Source organism: Cnephaeus nilssonii (assembly GCF_951640355.1).
Source record: "Cnephaeus nilssonii genome assembly, chromosome: 11".
Taxonomy (NCBI): domain Eukaryota; kingdom Metazoa; phylum Chordata; class Mammalia; order Chiroptera; family Vespertilionidae; genus Cnephaeus; species Cnephaeus nilssonii.
Window position 1 is genome coordinate 93,108,488 of NC_137082.1, and position 16,793 is coordinate 93,125,280.

General features: G+C 57.5%; 1 protein-coding gene across 2 annotated transcripts in view; it reads left to right on the top strand.

The window, feature by feature from the left end:
* ZNF521 (zinc finger protein 521) overlaps window positions 1-15,020 on the top strand; it is a 285,963-nt gene extending 270,943 nt beyond the window's left edge. For both annotated transcript variants that reach the window (XM_079784492.1, XM_079784493.1), the window contains exon 8: window positions 14,236-15,020. In XM_079784492.1, the coding sequence (XP_079640618.1) occupies window positions 14,236-14,265 (30 nt within the window). In that variant the 3' untranslated portion in view covers window positions 14,266-15,020. The remainder of the gene's footprint in view (window positions 1-14,235) is intronic.
* The last annotated feature ends 1,773 nt before the right edge of the window (window positions 15,021-16,793 follow it).

The window sequence follows — 16,793 nt, forward strand, 5'->3', positions numbered from 1 at the left end:
GAGTAACACAAAAGGCGAGCCCGCCGGCCGGCGTGACTCAGTGGTTGAGCGTCGACCTAGGAACCAGGAGGTCACGGTTGGATTCCAGGTCAGGGCACCTGCCTGGGTTGCAGTCTCAATCTCCAGCCGGGGGTCTGCAGGAGGCAGCCAATCAGTGATTCTCTCTCATTGATGTTTCTCTCCCTCTCTCCCTCTCTCCCTCTCCCTTCCCCTCTGAAATCAATAAAAAATGTTTAAAAACAAACAAACAAAAGGAGAAACCACCTTGTGGCTCAGGCTGAGTCGAGATTCATCTGTAATGTTTCCCAAAATGTGCTGTTAACATGGTCCGCGGCTGGTGCTCCTTTTAGAAGACAAACCTCTCCAGGCCCAGCTGCCAGCGTGTGGGCCTCAGGGATGCGCTGCCCGGACCCCATGAAAGACGCTGCGGGAATGGACTTTCCTGCCTCAGACCCGGCGTATTCCCCTGGGCGCCCGCCCCGCAGCGGCCAGGGAAGAGGTCAGCGCGGAGACAGCGGCGCCCACGCGGGACTCGGCCTCCCGTGTAATTGGCGCTGGGTCTCAGCCAGACGGGCGGGAACAGGGGGCTCCCTGTCCGGGTTGGCGCGGGTGAGAGATCGCTCGCAGATGACACGGCCGAGCAGTCAGCCTGAAATCCTGGTTGGTATTTTATTAATTTTGCACCGAGATAAATCCTGAAATTCTGACAAACTCCATGACAGGTGAAATTCCTTCTTGCAGAAGCTGCTCAGCAAGAGGCTGCTCATTTCGCTCTGTTCCGCGGCGGGCAACAGGAGGGCAGCTCTATAATCAGCCCTCAGAGGACCCCCGGCCGCCGCGGCCGGGGCTGATTGAATAACTCCCGGGCCTCTCCCCCCAGGCCTGGGGCGGCGGGGGGCCGGGGAAGCAATCTCCCGCAGCCTGGCACTGAAGTGAGCTTTAAACCACCATTTTCTCTCTCCGAGGAGCGGGGTACTAAAAGATAGATGGACTGCAGATATTTTATGAGGAACTGTCAGAGGAAGGGCAGAGTCCATGTTTTTTTCCTCCTTCCTCGAGTCAGGCTGCATCGCTGTTGAGTTTCTCCCCGCACCTTTTACATCCAAAGTAAGAAATTAATTGGTCGCTAACCTTCCATTCCCCCTCCTCCTCCTCCTTCGCTGTCTTCCCTTTTTTTTCTTAAATATTCACACAGAGGCCCTTTGCTTAACCACAGTTTCAGAAAAATCAGTACCATTTGCAATGAAATATTTATAATGACAGAATGAAAAATTGGATTCATTTTCTGGACAGCAGCCGAGCAGCCTGCAACTTTCTGCAGCGCGTGGAGCGCGCCTCGCGCCCGCCTGTCGTGGCTCCTTCCCGAAAACGGGCCGCACGCGCACTTCCCTGGCTGCGGGGGCGCCTAGCCGAGCACGGCCCCCTTCCCGTGCCTGTCTGTGCTGCATGTGGGGGCGCGGCCTGCACAGAGGCAGAAAGCAGTGAGCCCCGTAAAAACGGGGGGGGGGGTGCGGGGGGGGGAGGTCGTCTCCGCAGGGAGGAGCTGGGAGATGTCATAGGAGGAACGGGGACAGTCGGCCCGCTCTGTGGCCTGGCGCAGGCATGGCCTCAGGGCAGATGTGTGGGGGCGGAAGGCAGGGCTGAGGTGTGCGTGCGCTGACCAGCTGAGCTCACCTCCTTCCTTCCCTTGGTGTGCGCTGCGTAGCTCTCCTTTCGGGGGGACCCTCATCAGGGCTGCGTGCTCCCGAACGGGCATTACGATGGCCTTTTTTCAGAGATGAGGACAAAGGGCTTTTGGTAGGCCAGCCCGGCTGCCGGTGTGAGGTCACCACGCATGTGTTCCTGCTGCACGGGTGACGCTGGGCTGGCAGCGAGATCCTGTGCGGTCAGTGTCTGTCCATCAAACACGTTTTCGCGCACAGCCCGCGATGGGCCCCGACCGCCCACTCCCCGCGTGGCACGGGGGTGCGGAGCCGAGGACAGGCCGAGGGGCCTCACACGCCCTCGGGGTGGCCTCGCATTTGTCCCCTTTGGAAGCTCGGGGTTTAATTAGTTTGTCTGCTCTGGTGTTTTTTTCCAAAAGGGAAGGCAGCCCTGGCCGACTCCAGTGTGACTCACAGCCGGAGCGCCACAGGATCAATAACCCACATGTTATTGGCTCACAGAGGCGGCCTGTGATTGATTAGCTTAGGCACTCCAGATCAGTCCAGTTTTATTCACGGAGAAGAAGAACCGTAAGCTTGCCTTCGCCGCCGTGGCTTCATGCGACTGTCGGACGCTGACAGCCTGTGCTGTAGGCCATGCTGACGGGGCAGACGGAGAGGTGACCTGAGTGTTGGCCCAGGGGGAACAGGAGTCCGTCGCACTGCGTGGTTTTGGCCATAGCTTCCTGTTCACGTCTGTCTTGTCAGCTGGTGCTCTAGCGAGCGAGCCTCCCTTCTGACCTCTGACCCACAGCGAGAACCCCACTCCAGCGCTGGGAACATGGGGACGGGAGACTCCCCCGGAGGGTGTTTCCTCTCATCCACTTGGGCAGCGTCTCCAGGCTGTCGGATGCTCGCTCTGTTCTCTCTGAAGCAAAGCCGGCTGCCCTGGGTGATGGGAGCCTCTGAGCAGGAGGGGCCACGCATGACGGGGTGGCTCAGGGTCCTCTGGGCGCGCACCCCGCGTCTCACACGCCCTTCCTCAGAGGCTTGGGGTCCTCCGCAGGCTCCGAGATCTGTCTTTTCACCACATTCCAGAAACATGGTTTTGAGAAATAGGCTGTCAGTTCCGCACGGAAGGACGTGTGCGTGGACACGGGCACACTGAGGCTCGGGGTCCAGCCGGAGTCGCTGGGCGGCAGCGTGGCTCTGATCTCCGATGCGGGAGAGTGATTTTCCTTAGGAGCGCACACGTGTGTGTGTGTGTGTGTGTGTGTGTGTGTGTGTGTGTGTGTGTGTAGGTGACAGCAGCGTTCCCTGGCCAGTGCCAGGACTCCAGCAAACCGTTTCCACTTCACCCTGGTCCTCGCTTGCTTTCTTGAGGACCAAGGTTAAGAGAGAGAAAATGTTTTTACGTTCGTTTTTCCACAACTTGGGTGAGTCTGAAATACGTCCCCACACCGATGGGAGCTGTCCCAGGGCGCTCAGGGCCCGCCTCCACTGCGGCCCAGGAAGGGACGCGAGCGGCTCATTCACCCCTGGCCAGGTGGGCTTCGCGGGACACGTTTGCCGCTCCGCTGGGACTGATGCTCAAAGCTCTTACGGGGGCAGGAGCCTCATGCAGGAGCGAGGGGCCGCGGGGCAGGAGTCCCGGGTGAAGAAGCCGCCATCGGAGGGAGAAACAGGTGCAGCCTATGCTCTCGTCGCGTGCACAGCTCCCGGGAGCGGCTCTCCGCCCGGCCAGCTCCTCTGTGTTGTGGCTGGTTTGCATGTGCGTCTCAAGTGCCAGGCGGTTTAATGAAGTTATTCTTTTATAAATTTTGCAACACGGAAGCAGGCACGAGGGCTTTGAATTAGAGTAAGTGCCACTTCTGGCTGGCGGTTCCTTGGAGGGCTGATTAGCACGCGGCCTCCCGCCGCGACCTCTCTGCTCGCCGCGTGGCTGCGCAGGCCTGTTTACCGCGCACCTTGGAATCCGCAGGCGTGTGCACCGCGCCCGCTGCCGGCCTTGCTCAGTCACAGCCGCCTTCTTCCAGAGTCGGGTGAAACACTTGACGTGAAAGTGGTTCTCACAATTCCGTGGCTCTGTGGTAATGAACTGAAATTAATCTGGAGGAGCAAATCGTCTGAGGATGGGAGGTTGTGATTACGCTCACCGTAGATCTGAACATCTCCGGGCGGGGAGCGAAGGGCGGGCTCGCTGGGAGCTCTGTGCCCCACGAGGGTGAGCAGACTGTCCCACGGAGACCTGGGAGCCAGGCCAGAGGAGGTGCCGGGCCGTGGGGAGAGGTACTCGTGTGAGTTTCTTTTTAAATATATATTGTTATTGATTTCTGAGCGGAAGAAAGAGCGAGAAAGATAGAAACATCTATGATGAGAGAATCCTGGATCATCTGCCTCCTGCACACCCCACACTGGGGATCAAGCCCACAACCCAGGCACGTGCCCTGACCGGGAATCGAACCGTGACCTCCTGGTTCCTAGGTCAGTGCTCAACCACTGAGCCACGCCGGCCGGGCAAGTGTGGGCTTCGGAGGCCAGGAAAGGCTCTTCGCAGCTAGGTGCAGAGTGGGGGCAGCTGGGCCGTTGTCAGACCGCAGGATTCTGAGCAAGAGGCGCGGGTGGACGAGAGAGAATGCAGATGCATCTGTAGACCTGACCCGTGTCCACACAGGACAAGAGATGCACGTGGCATCCTGCTCTCTTCCGTTGCTGTGTGAACTGCTGATGCAGCGGTTTCAGGGGCAGGAGGCAGCGGCGGGTAAAGAAGGGAATGGAAACTCGAGGGCGCACAGGACAAAGGGGAGAGGAGCGCGAGCTGGAAAGGCACCAAACCAGAGGTGACGTGTTTCTCCTGTCGCCAAACCAGGACTTTCCTTTTCTTTCTTTTTTAAGTGGGAGAGCAGAGCCCAAGTAGAATTGGGTTTGTGAGATACTTGCATTTTAAATAGGACTGTCTTAGAATTTGAAACAAGGGCTGCTTGGGGCTCCTTCTAATAATTGCATTTTCCACACAGAAATGTGAGCCCTGTCGGAAAACCAAAGGCAGGCACCAGGGGCTTTACCTGTAGAACCCATGCACGTGTGTGACTCCACCTCTCACAGCACACGCATGCACCAGCCTCCGCGCAGGTGTGGGTCATAAGTGGGCTGTGCCACTCGTGCACGGACCTTCCCCTCTTCCTCTTCCCGTGTGTGTTTTCTAAAGCCCAGGCCCTGGTCCACAGCATTTGGCAGCTGATGATGGAGAAAGGTGTTCTCTCTGCTCTTGATTTGTTACTGTGATTTGACCTCCTAGAGTGTGGCCGTATTTTTAATGAAAGAAATAACACACTGCAAGGAAGTGGCTTTTCCTTCTCCTTTTGCTTTTTGCCCGAGTTCAGTAAAGGATTCTTCATAATTACAGGAGTTTCCTTGAAGGGAATCCCTGTCCATATCCAGGAAAAGCAGGGTCCTTCCTCCCTCCTCCTCCCTCCAAAGGTCACCCTGTGAATATAAATGACAGTGCCCTTGCTTCTCCCATTCTAATCAGGTGACCTTTTGCATCGAGTGGCCCAGAGTTTAAATCCTAGGCCTGCAAGTCAGTTTCTAAATCAATGCCCAGCCCCCACGGCGTTCAGGCACAGACCTCTCCATTTCCATGGGTCTCAAAACCAGACGTGAAATAAATAAGAATGGCGGAGGGATCTTGCAGCGGGGGTCACAACCCACCAAGGTCAAGGAGTGGGAAGAGGGACACCCTCACTAGCTCGGTCCTTTTTCTTTAAGATGGATTTTATTTTTTTTTATTGTCCTCAGAGAGAGGAAGGGGGAGGGAGAGAAAGATAGGAACATCAATGAGAGAAGCAGCAATCGGCTGCCTCCTGCACACCCCCTACTGGGGATGGAGCTCGTAACCGGGCATGTGCCCTGACTGGGAATTCAATGTGACCTCCTGGTTCATAGGTCATTGCTCAACCACGGAGCCACGCCGGCCCAGGGGCTCAATCCTTTCTTAACAGCTTGTGGGATTCAGAAGGTAAGAGAAGGTGGCGGGGGGCGGGGGGGGGGGCGCGAGCAGGAAATGTGTCATTTTTGCAAGAGGACATGGCTGAGCAGCGGTCAGGCTAGGGTCCTCTTGTTGCTGCTGCTTACTACGCAGGCCGTGAACTAGGTAGCAGAAGTTTGTTTAGCTGCGCTGCCTGGGAAGGGGGTGTCGGACTATGGCTGGAGCGTCCCCAGTCCGTGTGAGCACCCAGAGCCGGGCAGAGAGGACACTTATATCCGTCCATGATAAACACGCGTGTCAGACGAGCCTGCTCGTCCTCCCACGGAGGCGTGCACCGTTAAGGTACTGGAGTGAGGGCCCCGAGAAGGGCTCTGCTCGAGAACGTCAAGCCGAAGGAGGCCGTTCTCAGCCTTGTTTACAGAAGTGCGTTTAGCGCGCCCGTGTGACGAGTGAAACGCTGCAGGGAGGAGAGCGGCCGCCCCGGGCGCTGGACACAGCTGTCCAGGAGGCACGGCCTTCGCCCCTGAGCATCTACGAGACCGCGTTGCCTGTCACAGCCCCTCCCACACCTGCAGGTCTCAGCGCCGTCTCCAGCCCGCCCCGCTCTCACCGCTGACCTCGTGCACAGTGTGATTGAAATCTTCTGGTGGCTCCTTGCCTGTTCACAACAAACTTCATACTTTTAATATATTTTTCTTTTTAAAAATATGTATTTTTTTATTGATTTCAGAGAGGCAGGGAGAGGGAGAGAGAAACCTCAGTGATGAGAGAGAATCATCGATCAGCTGCCTCCTGCACGCCCCACACTGGGGATCAGCCTGGGCCTGTGCCCTGACCGGGAATGAACTGTGACCTCCTGGTTCTTAGGTCGACGCTGCCCACTGAGCCATGCGAACCAGGCTAATATATTTTCCAATGTCGGTTTTGCTCTTTTTGGCCTATCCTTCTAATTCAGCCCTTTTTCCTCCATGTTGTAGGTGGAGAAGGGTATGGTCAGTTATAAAAGGGAATAGTCAAGCCTGTCAGCTGTGCAAAGCCAGCGGGTCAGCCAGCTGGGCCTGAGGCTGTACCCCCGAAACTCTTCAGGAAAGAGGGCCTCGTTCCGATGTTACCATTTCCTAACAGCAGCGGGACTTACCCTTCACAGGCTGGGAGACCAGAGTGGCTGGCGTTCCTTCTCGGTGATGGTGCATTGTCACAACTCTAGACAGGGTTCCACATGAGCTAGCTGGGCACGTGGTCTTCAACGATCAGTGTCCGCGTGGGCTTCGGGGACGCGTCGGACCGAGCCCAGGCTGACTGGGGGCTGTTTTTGTGACTCCCCGCCAGGCTTTGCCAGCTCTGTCTGCTGGAGAAAAGACCCTCCGCAGTGAAAACAGGCGCTCCCTACCTGTGCCCCCACCTCCCTGCCCAGCCTGGGGGTGATCTGCAGCCCCAGAGATGCCTGCAGCCCTAACAGTGTCCACTTCCTGCACTTCAGCCCGCCCCGTGCTCGCTCCTGCCTCTGGAGCCCTCGCTCCCTTTCCCCTCTTCCTCTTCCCCATCCCCCTCCTCCTCCTCCTCCTCCCCCTCTCCTCCTCCTCCTCCTCCCCCCCTCCCCCTCCTCTCCCTCCTCCCCCTCCCCCTCCTCCTCCTCCTCCCCCTCTCCTCCTCCTCCTCCTCCTCCCCCTCCCCCCTCTCCTCCTCCTCCTCCTCCTCCCCCTCTGCCTCCCCCCCTCCTTCTCCTCCCCCTCCTCTCCATCCTCTTCTTTCTCCTCCCCCTCCTCCTCCCCCCTCTCCTCCCCTCCCCCTCCCTCCAGCACCAGGTGGGCCTCACCCAGAGCCTGGCGCAGGAGGTGAGGGCCCAGCGCTGGGCCCAGAGCTCCCTGCCTCCCTGCAGCTGGCAGAGGCCATGGCGGCAGCATCCCTCCTCCAGGCAGCGGCCCGGCCAGGGGGTCAGATCAGCACCAGCCCCTCCCATGGTACCTGGTGCCGGAGCCCGGCCCAGCGCTGGGGCAGCTCCCAGTCTGGAAACGTGGACTTGGACTCTGGGACTTCACTTCTAGTCTCTAAGCAAGGTCCTGGCCAGAGGCCGCCATGGCCTCTCGGCTCCGAAACCCTCTCTCCGGCCCCCGAGGCACTGCTTCCAGACACAGCCCACTGTGGCCATTGCATCCGGGAAGGTGGGGTGAGGATGGTGGCTCCGCGGTCCTTTCCAAGTAGATCTTGTCTCCAGGCCTAAGTGTGAGCCCTCAGGGTGGGGCATGCAGGTCCCGTTGTCCTGCACTGGACGCAGACTGTCCTGAGCAGCCCTGAGGGCCCCGCTCACCTGGCCCCTCTGCTCAGGCGGGGCGGTGTGAGCCGCTGAGGGAGGGGCCGCTCGGGGAGCCGGGTTCCTCACAGCAGTGCACGGATCATGGGTCCCAGGGCCGCCCCGCAGTCTGACAGCTGCCCCCTCGCACCTCTGAGCCTGGGCTGAAATGCCCTGCAGCCCAGTCCTGTGCCCTGGCTGTACATCCCTTTGCTCCTTTCTGTACGTGACGGGGGTCCTCTCAGACCAGAGACTGAGGAGTGCACCTGAGCAGCCCAACAGGACACACCCGCTCCGGGGTGAGAACTCTGCCGGGGACGTGGCCATGTCGGACATTTCCGGTTGTCACGGGGGAAGGCACCACTGGCACGGCGTTGGCAGAGCCAGAGAGAGGTGCCGTTGACCCTCCAGTGCACAGGCCAGCTCCCCAGGTCCGAGCCGCCTCTGGCCCAGGGCCATTGGATCTTCATTACATCATCGCAGGCCACACAAAACCATCAACTTGAAATTAGCCTGCTATACAGAAACAAAACTGTCCCTTCCATATTGGGTCAAACACTTCATTAACGCCCCTGATGCCACGGCAGGACCGGACCACATGATTTCTCAGGCCTCACATGGCCCGCAGGCCGGACGTTCCCGCCTGGTCTGCCCAACATGTCAGTCGGTTTGAGGTTGGGAAGCCTCATCGTGAGACGGCTGCTGGCCGTGTAGAAACTCGTGAACAGCTGAATGGCACGTGTGTCGTCAGACGACTCAGAAACAGCCCCTGCCCTGAGCTGGGTGGCTGGGGAGATGCCTCTCTCCCCACATCTGCGTCTGAGCTTGTCACCAGCCGCCAGTGTCCCTGCGCTCCAGGGTCTCACACCCGCTTCTCCAGCTCCTTCGCACCACCGTCCAGAGGGCAGCAGCCACATCTTCCCTGAGGTTGACTCGATGCGCAGTCTTTCCGGGGCGGGGGGGGGGGGGGGGGGGTGCAGTGGGCGCCTCATCTCCAGCACCATTAAAGCTGGCCGGGAGTCTGCGCTTCCTCGGGGAGTCTGTCCTTCCTCGGGGAGTCTGTCCTTCCTCGGGGAGTCTGTCCTTCCTCGGGGAGTCTGCGCTTCCTCCTTCCTCGGGGAGTCTGCCCTTCCTCGGGGAGTCTGTCCTTCCTCGGGGAGTCTGTCCTTCCTCGGGGAGTCTGAGCTTCCTCCTTCCTCGGGGAGTCTGTCCTTCCTCGGGGAGTCTGAGCTTCCTCCTTCCTCGGGGAGTCTGTCCTTCCTCAGGGAGTCTGAGCTTCCTCCTTCCTCGGGGAGTCTGCCCTTCCTCGGGGAGTCTGCCCTTCCTCGGGGAGTCTGAGCTTACTCCTTCCTCGGGGAGTCTGTCCTTCCTCGGGGAGTCTGCCCTTCCTCGGGGAGTCTGCCCTTCCTCGGGGAGTATGTCCTTCCTCGGGGAGTCTGCCCTTCCTCGGGGAGTCTGCCCTTCCTCGGGGAGTATGTCCTTCCTCGGGGAGTCTGCCCTTCCTCGGGGAGTCTGCCCTTCCTCGGGGAGTCTGCCCTTCCTCGGGGAGTCTGAGCTTCCTCCTTCCTCGGGGAGTCTGTCCTTCCTCGGGGAGTCTGCCCTTCCTCAGGCAGAGCTGCTCCAGCGAGAGGCCAACCACGTAATCTCGGGGTCCTGGTCCGTCTCTAACACCGTGTATTTCCCTGATCACCTCCGATGATGCCATTGCATCTGTTGCTTTAACGTGACTCAGTGTCGCCCAGAAAATGCCTGGAGATGACGGGCCGAGCCCACGTGAACAGTTAAATGTCAACAGAAAATGCGTCAGTGTCTCTGTACGTCGTGGTGATGCCATTACCATGAGAAAAAGTAGAAGGGGAAATGCTGTCCACGCAAACCCGGTCATCAACGCCACACCCGAGGCACGACGGGGGCAGAGCGCGTGGCAGAGCGCGTGGCAGGCTCAGAAGTGCCGGTCAGAGTGAGAGGGCAGAACCCCTTTCCCAGCAAGTCTGCGGCGTGAGCTTTCGTCGCCTCCCTGGCCGTGGGCACCCACTAATGAGCGTGTCCTTGGCGTGCACAGCACTTGAGGGAATGCTGCATACCGCCTTCTAGAGACGGTTCCGTGAAGTGGAACACGCCTCACACAGGCCCGTTCCACGCCTGCTCCCCGTGCTCACTAGCCAAGGGCCATGCAGACACGAGGACCCGGGATCGCTCCCGCCAGGAAGTGGATCGTTCGGTGGATGATGGGGACTCCGGTGGCGCGATGGGGACCGGTTGGTACTTGGGGATAATTTGGGTCTTCGGTGTCGGTTTTAGACTATTCCTCGCTCTGGTGCTCCCAGCTCTGTGGCTGCTCACGTTTAATTCACCTAAAACTCGGCATTGTCTCTGCAATTGTGTGGACTTTGGAAGCGTTAACTTATTACATTCACGTCTCCTTAACCTGATTAAGGTGTGGAAAGGCTGCCTTTTGCGTTGTGACAATTCTTTAACGGTGGGGGGGGGGGGGGGCAGTAGCCCAGCACCCTGTCCCCGTGAGCTCTGGACACTTTAAACCATTTCACCCCCCAAGGAAGTGGGGCATGAAAAAGAAAGAGGATGGAAATGTAAAAATCTTGATTAGAAAGTATAATTTAATAGAACATGTATTGAACCAAATGTATTGATTCATGTGGGAGATATAGTACTTCCATTGATTCAACCCAGAGATTTAGTACTATGAGCTCTGAGCCCAAAACGCCGGTGCCGATTGCTGCAAAAGTCCGCGTGACACTGGCCTGGAGCATGTCTCCACAAAGAACTCCTCAGACTCGGAGGCCAGTGGCCGAGGCCCTGTCCGCCATCCCGCCACGGCGCCTCGCGGAGAGCTGTGCTCTGTGCTCTGAGCACGGTGACGAGCCTCCTCATATCCGGAGTCACTGTCCTTAGGGCGCGCGCTTTGTGTCAATATCCCCGCATTTGAAGTCAGTGCGGGCTGTGCTGGGAGCCGGAAGGAGCCGGCGGACTCTAATGGTCCGCGCTCATTAATACGGCGGCCCCTGTCCTCCCTGCCCACCGCGGGCGGCGGGGCCTGGGGGACCGCAGACACGACACGGAGAGAAAGCTGCATCGGTGGGGAGATGAAAGGCAGGACTCGCAGGCATTTCCTAAGTCAGCTCGATGCCCGGCTCAGGGTGACCTTAATGGGTCAAGGAAGAATGCAGGTCAAAAGACTGGTTACCCAGCCTGTGGGGAACCAATTGCTTTTGTTTGGGGGAAGAAATAACATAAAAAATAAAAAGCAGCCGTGCTTTCAAGGTGGCGGCGCTGTGCTCTGCCCGCAGCCGGAGCTGCGCGCCTGTAAGTGCCCTGGACGGCGCTTCAGAGCAGTGAGCGCACACCCATTGCCCGTCGTGTTTGCAGATAAAGGTCCAACGCCCGATACAGGGAAGGGCCGATAATTAGTTAATCAGTGATGATTGATTGCGAATGTTTGCGTTACTTCCACGAAAGGAAAAACAACATGCTGCCTGGCTGTCACCATCTGCTGGAGGCAGAGCCCGTTCATCTCTGTATTTCTCTCTCCCCGCCTGCCCCCCCGCCCCCCTGCATCACGGCAGCCACGATTGTCTGCCATTTCACCGGGTTGGAAAACATCTCATTTAAACTGAATGCAACTGCAGTTCAAACCGACATGCTAATGGCCTGGCGAATTAGTGCAAAGCTTGTGTGGGGTGCTTTTTTCTCTCTTTTTCAACCAGCCTGCTGGCTCTTTTCCTTCGTTTTAAAAAGCTTGTCAGAATTTGTTTGAGACAAAGAGCTATACATAGACAAGTCCTGGTAAAGAAATGAGGAACATCTCCGAGTCAACAGACTCACAAAACCCCCATTCAGATGCCGTTTTTATTCGTGTTACTGCTGTGGCTGCTTAACCTTTTGCCGGTGCCAAGAGAGGGTTACACGGCGCAGACCAGACGTGGCCTCTGCCAAGGGATCGACAGTCTGGGCGAGCCGCGGGAAGGTGGGACTTCATTTTTCCATCCTGGGAGGCGGACCCCCTCCCCCTCCCGCAGGCCTACCCCACCCCCTCCACCCCACCCGGGCTTCCCTCCAAAGCTTAGCTTCATCGTGGCCATCAGGGCACATACTCAAATTCACATCAAGATGGAAGGGAAGTGGGATAGCTTGGCCAAGGTGAACGGTTTCAGGGGATCACGGGGTTTTGCTTTTCTTTAAAAATATTTTGCTTGGATTGCCTTTTAAATAGGATTAAGCCGTTTGACCAGTAAATGTGGTCAGCTCTCCGAATGGCGGGCTGAATTAATCATCGGTGAGCGTGCCAAGCCCGAAATGAGAATTCCAGGCCTGGAAAATGAAAGGCCTCTCATATTTTAAAAGAAATACAGCGCTGGAAGGGACTTCTTACGGCCCCGTCTGTTTTTCAGCTTTCTGCGTGTCCTTTCCCACGTGAGGAGGGCGGAGAGAGCACACTCCTTCCAGAGCCCCGGCCGCACGAGGGGGGGGTGTGGGGGCCTCGTCCTGCCGGCCTCGCACCTCCACGGAGCTGCTTGTCAGCGGGAAGGTGTGCTGGGGGTTTGATTTTTTTTAACACAACCCCCCTCATGAAAAACAACTGCTCGTCGCTGGGATTAATGGTTTGCAATTTCAGTTCCTTAGACATGGGGTCTCCAAAGATGGCTCTTTGCAGAGACGATGGCTCCCTGCGGGGCTGCAGGAGTTTTCTCCTCTTCTGGCTTCCTCTTCCGTCATCGCCCCACCCCCACCCCCACCCCCACCGACGCCCTCGATTATGTAAAACACTTTTCCTTCATTGGAACAGATATTTTTTCTCATAACCTGTCATTGCATTAAAGTGCTCTGGGGAGTGAATTGCCGTGTAAAATTGGTGCGATCACCCGCTTTGTTCCAGTGCAGCGATTTCCTCTGGACCCGAAGAGCAGACGCCCCGGGAAGGCTGTTTGCCGACCGCCGGGCAGCCTGTCCTCTCCCGCCACGCTGGCCCTGCCGTGACTCGGGCCCGCTCCGTGGCCTGGCCACGGGCCAGAGGGAGGGAGCCGCACAGAGCTCCCCGCTCTCCACGCTGCTCTGGTCTCTGTCCCCTCTCCACTGGCTTCTTGTCTCCCTCCAGAGAAATGATGTCTGTGCCGGCCGGCGAGGCTCAGGGGCTGAGCATCGACCTGTGAACCAGGAGGTCACGGATCGATTCCCGGTCAGGGCATGGGCCCGGGTTGGGGCCGATCCCCAGTAGGAGGCGTGCAGGAGGCAGCCTATCAGTGATTCTCTCATCATTGATGTTTCTCTCTCCCTCTCTCTCCCTTCTGCCCTGAAGTCAAAAAAAATATATTTTTTAAAAATGATAATAAATGTTGCCTGTGATTCTCGGAACACAACGTGCAGAGAGGGCTCTCACTCCCCCTTCTCTAGAAAGGTCGCATGAAGCGAGACAGGGACCCGCTGTCCGCTCCAACCCGAGAAGCCGCCCACTGACCGTGAGGGAGGCCACGTGTGTGCTCATGACTGAGTACAGGGGGCACATCATCTTCGCGTGAGGACACGCGTGCGGACTGGGGTTGTTTTTCTGTCGATGCTGGTTATGTGCCCATTTCCCAGGACCCTCTGGGACTATGTCCCTCCCACCGTGAGAGGCCCTGCCAGCGGACTCTGGCCTCCTGCTCCGAGCGAGTGCACGGACCCCCCGGCGGCCCAGTGGCCTCTCAGGATGTGGGAGGAAGTTGTTCACTCGAAAGGGGACCTGCTGTGCGATGGGGAGGACAGTGCCGCAGAGGCTGTGGCCGCTGGGGTGGGGCAGCGGCTGTGGCTGCCTCCAGGTGCCCCGCAGCCTGTGGTGGCGCGGCCCTGGCCCGCCTGCAGGGGGCGCTGGAGAACCCACTGTCCTTCTGTCCCTGGCTGGCCAGGCAACTTTTGCCTTTAAAGCTTATATCCAGGGACAGAGAGCCCTGGTGTGGGCATGGCCAGCACCCAAGGCGATTTGACAGCTTTGCCATCAGTGGGAAGGAGGCGCAGATAACGAAAACGTCCCGTGGTGCTGCCCTGGGCTGTGAAGGTGGGCGGCGCTTGGATAAGAAGAGGCGGGAGGCGGGTGTTCTGGGAAGGTGGTGGGCAGAGAAGAGGAAAGGCAGGGACCAGTCACTCCTCCCGTGGTGGGCCTGGCGCTGCCCTGCCCTCCCAGCCCGGGGGGGGGGGGGGGGGGTGCGTCCAGTCACCCGGTGTGAGCACTTCGTTCCTGGCGTCGGAAACCAGCAGCAGCTGTGGGTACGCGGTCTGATGAAAACCAAGCACTTACGTTCCCCCCCCCTCTTTCGTTCCAGAATCACACGATGACCCAGCACAGCAGCTAGTGGGAGCGCGGTCTGTGGAGACTCCTTCTGAGGCACAAAAAGGGAACACGTTTCACTCTTTGCACGAACCCCTCCTTGTTCATGTATATTACTCAGAGCATTGTATTGTACCATGAACTTGTATTCAGACGCTGGATGTTCATGTGTGTGAACCTGGGAGCACCGGATAGACAGACCCTCTGTATATAAAGTGTTGCACATGTATGATGTCGTCGGAAACTAACACGGTCTCATGAAGACGAGTGGACTTGGGCCCTGTTCAGGCAAGATAGGAAAAGAGCGTGAGCAGAACGGCTAAAGAGGAAGTACTTTCAAGGAAGACCGAGTTCAGGCACCTGCGTGACGCAGGAGGCGCCGTTGGACTTGCTGTCATGGACCCTTCAGCCTAGACTTTCCCTTTTTGGTAAATCAGCGTTAAATCCGAGACTATTTTTTCATTGCCGAAGATTCTGCGAACCACGAGGAGACGTTCTCACGGCGCAGCCCCGCCGGGTACGCCCGTATGTATGTTTGTGCGCCTTGCGATGTGACAGGTAGCATCACTATATATGCAATAGTTGTTATGTAGACTGTCGGCGCGTTTCCCGGGAGATTTGAGGCTCTGAGTGTTCAAGGTCCCGTGTGACCTCTCACGCCAAACTCCCGGATCGGTTGGACTGACCTGTATGTTACTGTTGCTCATGTTTACTCTGCCCCGGACCTGGAGATGACTGGAGTTGTTTTCCAAGAGGAAATAAATTCCGTTTCCCATTGGGGCTGCGTGCATGCGTGTGTGTTCTTGTCTAGGGCCTCCCCTTGGAAGAGCGGAGCTGCCCGCGCTCTTGGAAATGGAACCTGCTCTGAGCATGTCTGGGCTGAGCTCGGTCATATTGAGAATTAACCGTCCACGCTGAGCCCGATGCAGCCGGGAGGGCGTTCGTCCGCGGGGCAGGGAAGAGACGAGGCCCCGGGTGTGTCGGCTCTCCCAGCATGACCTGACCAGGTAGCATGGTCCTGGAGGACTCGGACCGCACATGGATGCGGCGGCTGCTTTCTGCGTGATGTGCAGCCCGACGCAGGCCATGCTGCGCAGATCCGAACCCCGAGCAGAGGCTGCGTGGAGAGGCCGCTGGCTGACGTGTGCTTAAGGAGCATCTGTGTTCCTTCGGGAAAAGGCACAGAGCAGGAGCCGGGCTGTGTGTTCTCACTCTGGTGCCCACTCCCAGAGTTGCCGTCTCCAGAACCTTCCACCGCCTGCCTTGCTTTCCCAGCGGGGGTGCGCTGCAGGGTCAGCAGCCTTCACCCGGGCCTGGGCATCTGGAAGATGCTGGTGAATGAGCCCTCGCCAGTTTGGCTCAGTGGATAGAGCATCGGCCTGCAGACTGAAGGGTCCCAGGTTCGATTCCGGTCAAGGGCATGTATGTTGGTTGCAGGCTCAATCCCTGGCCCTGGTTGAGGCGTGCAGAAGGCAACCAATTGATGTATCGCTCTCATATCCATGTTTCTGTCTCTCCCTCTCTTCCACTCTCTCTAAAAATCGATGGAAACATATCCTCCAGTGAGGATTAACAACAAAGTGGTGAATGAGCACGAGCTCTCATTTCAAAGCATCTTTTTTTCTTTGAAAGATGAACTTAGAAATATGTACAGTGAGTCCTGATAGGCCTCTTGAGTCAGAACTGGTAAGTAGACACCTGGTATGAATGGGCAACTGCCAGCCCCCCGCCCCCGCTCCGGGCCCTGTGCGGGCGACATTTCACTCACCGTGACTCCTGCCTCTGAAACGGAGGCCTCCTGCCCATCTGGACGCCGCAAGCAAGCGAGGACCCTCCCCGCACGTCTTGGATGCGAGAGGAAAGCTGGACCCATTCACCTGGTTGTGACCACCTGTCCCCAGGCACCCGGGACTGGGACCCAAGTCTGGGCATTTCTAAGAAGTTCCCAGGTGACGCTGATGCTTCTTGTGATGCCGTGTTTTGTTACCAATAAAAAAAAGTCACATTTTAAAATTACTCAGAAACAAGTTCCCCATAGTGACTAAAGTGCACGCGTTTGCTAGAATATTTCGTGTGTGGTGTGTGTGTAGTGTTTTCATGCTAGGAAGTCTACGTCTATACATTTCACAATGGATTGCCAGCGTGCTAGTTAATTAAAAAGCTTTTTCACCGGCAACATAAATAATGAACTATGCCGAGAATATGCAAGGACATTCATAATTAAAATACTCAGCTACGTTTTTAAAAAATTAAGATCTCTGGTCTATTCAAGGATTTTGCATTTAAAATAACATGACCAAACTTAACAATGACTTTTTCAAAAGATTGAAAACTTGTGGTTTCAAAGGAGCAGGTTGTGTGTCACGGAAAGCAGGCTGTTGTGCGTTTCACAGAAGCAGGCGATGGAGCCGCCCGGGGATGGAGGCTTCCAGGACCTCCCAGACCCCTGGTCCACGCGGAGCTGGAATCCTGGGGAAGCAAGAGAGTCCTGCGTATCACCCGGAGGCCTCCACGCGGCGCCCTCGGCCTCCAGCACACAGGTCAGCCTCAGCC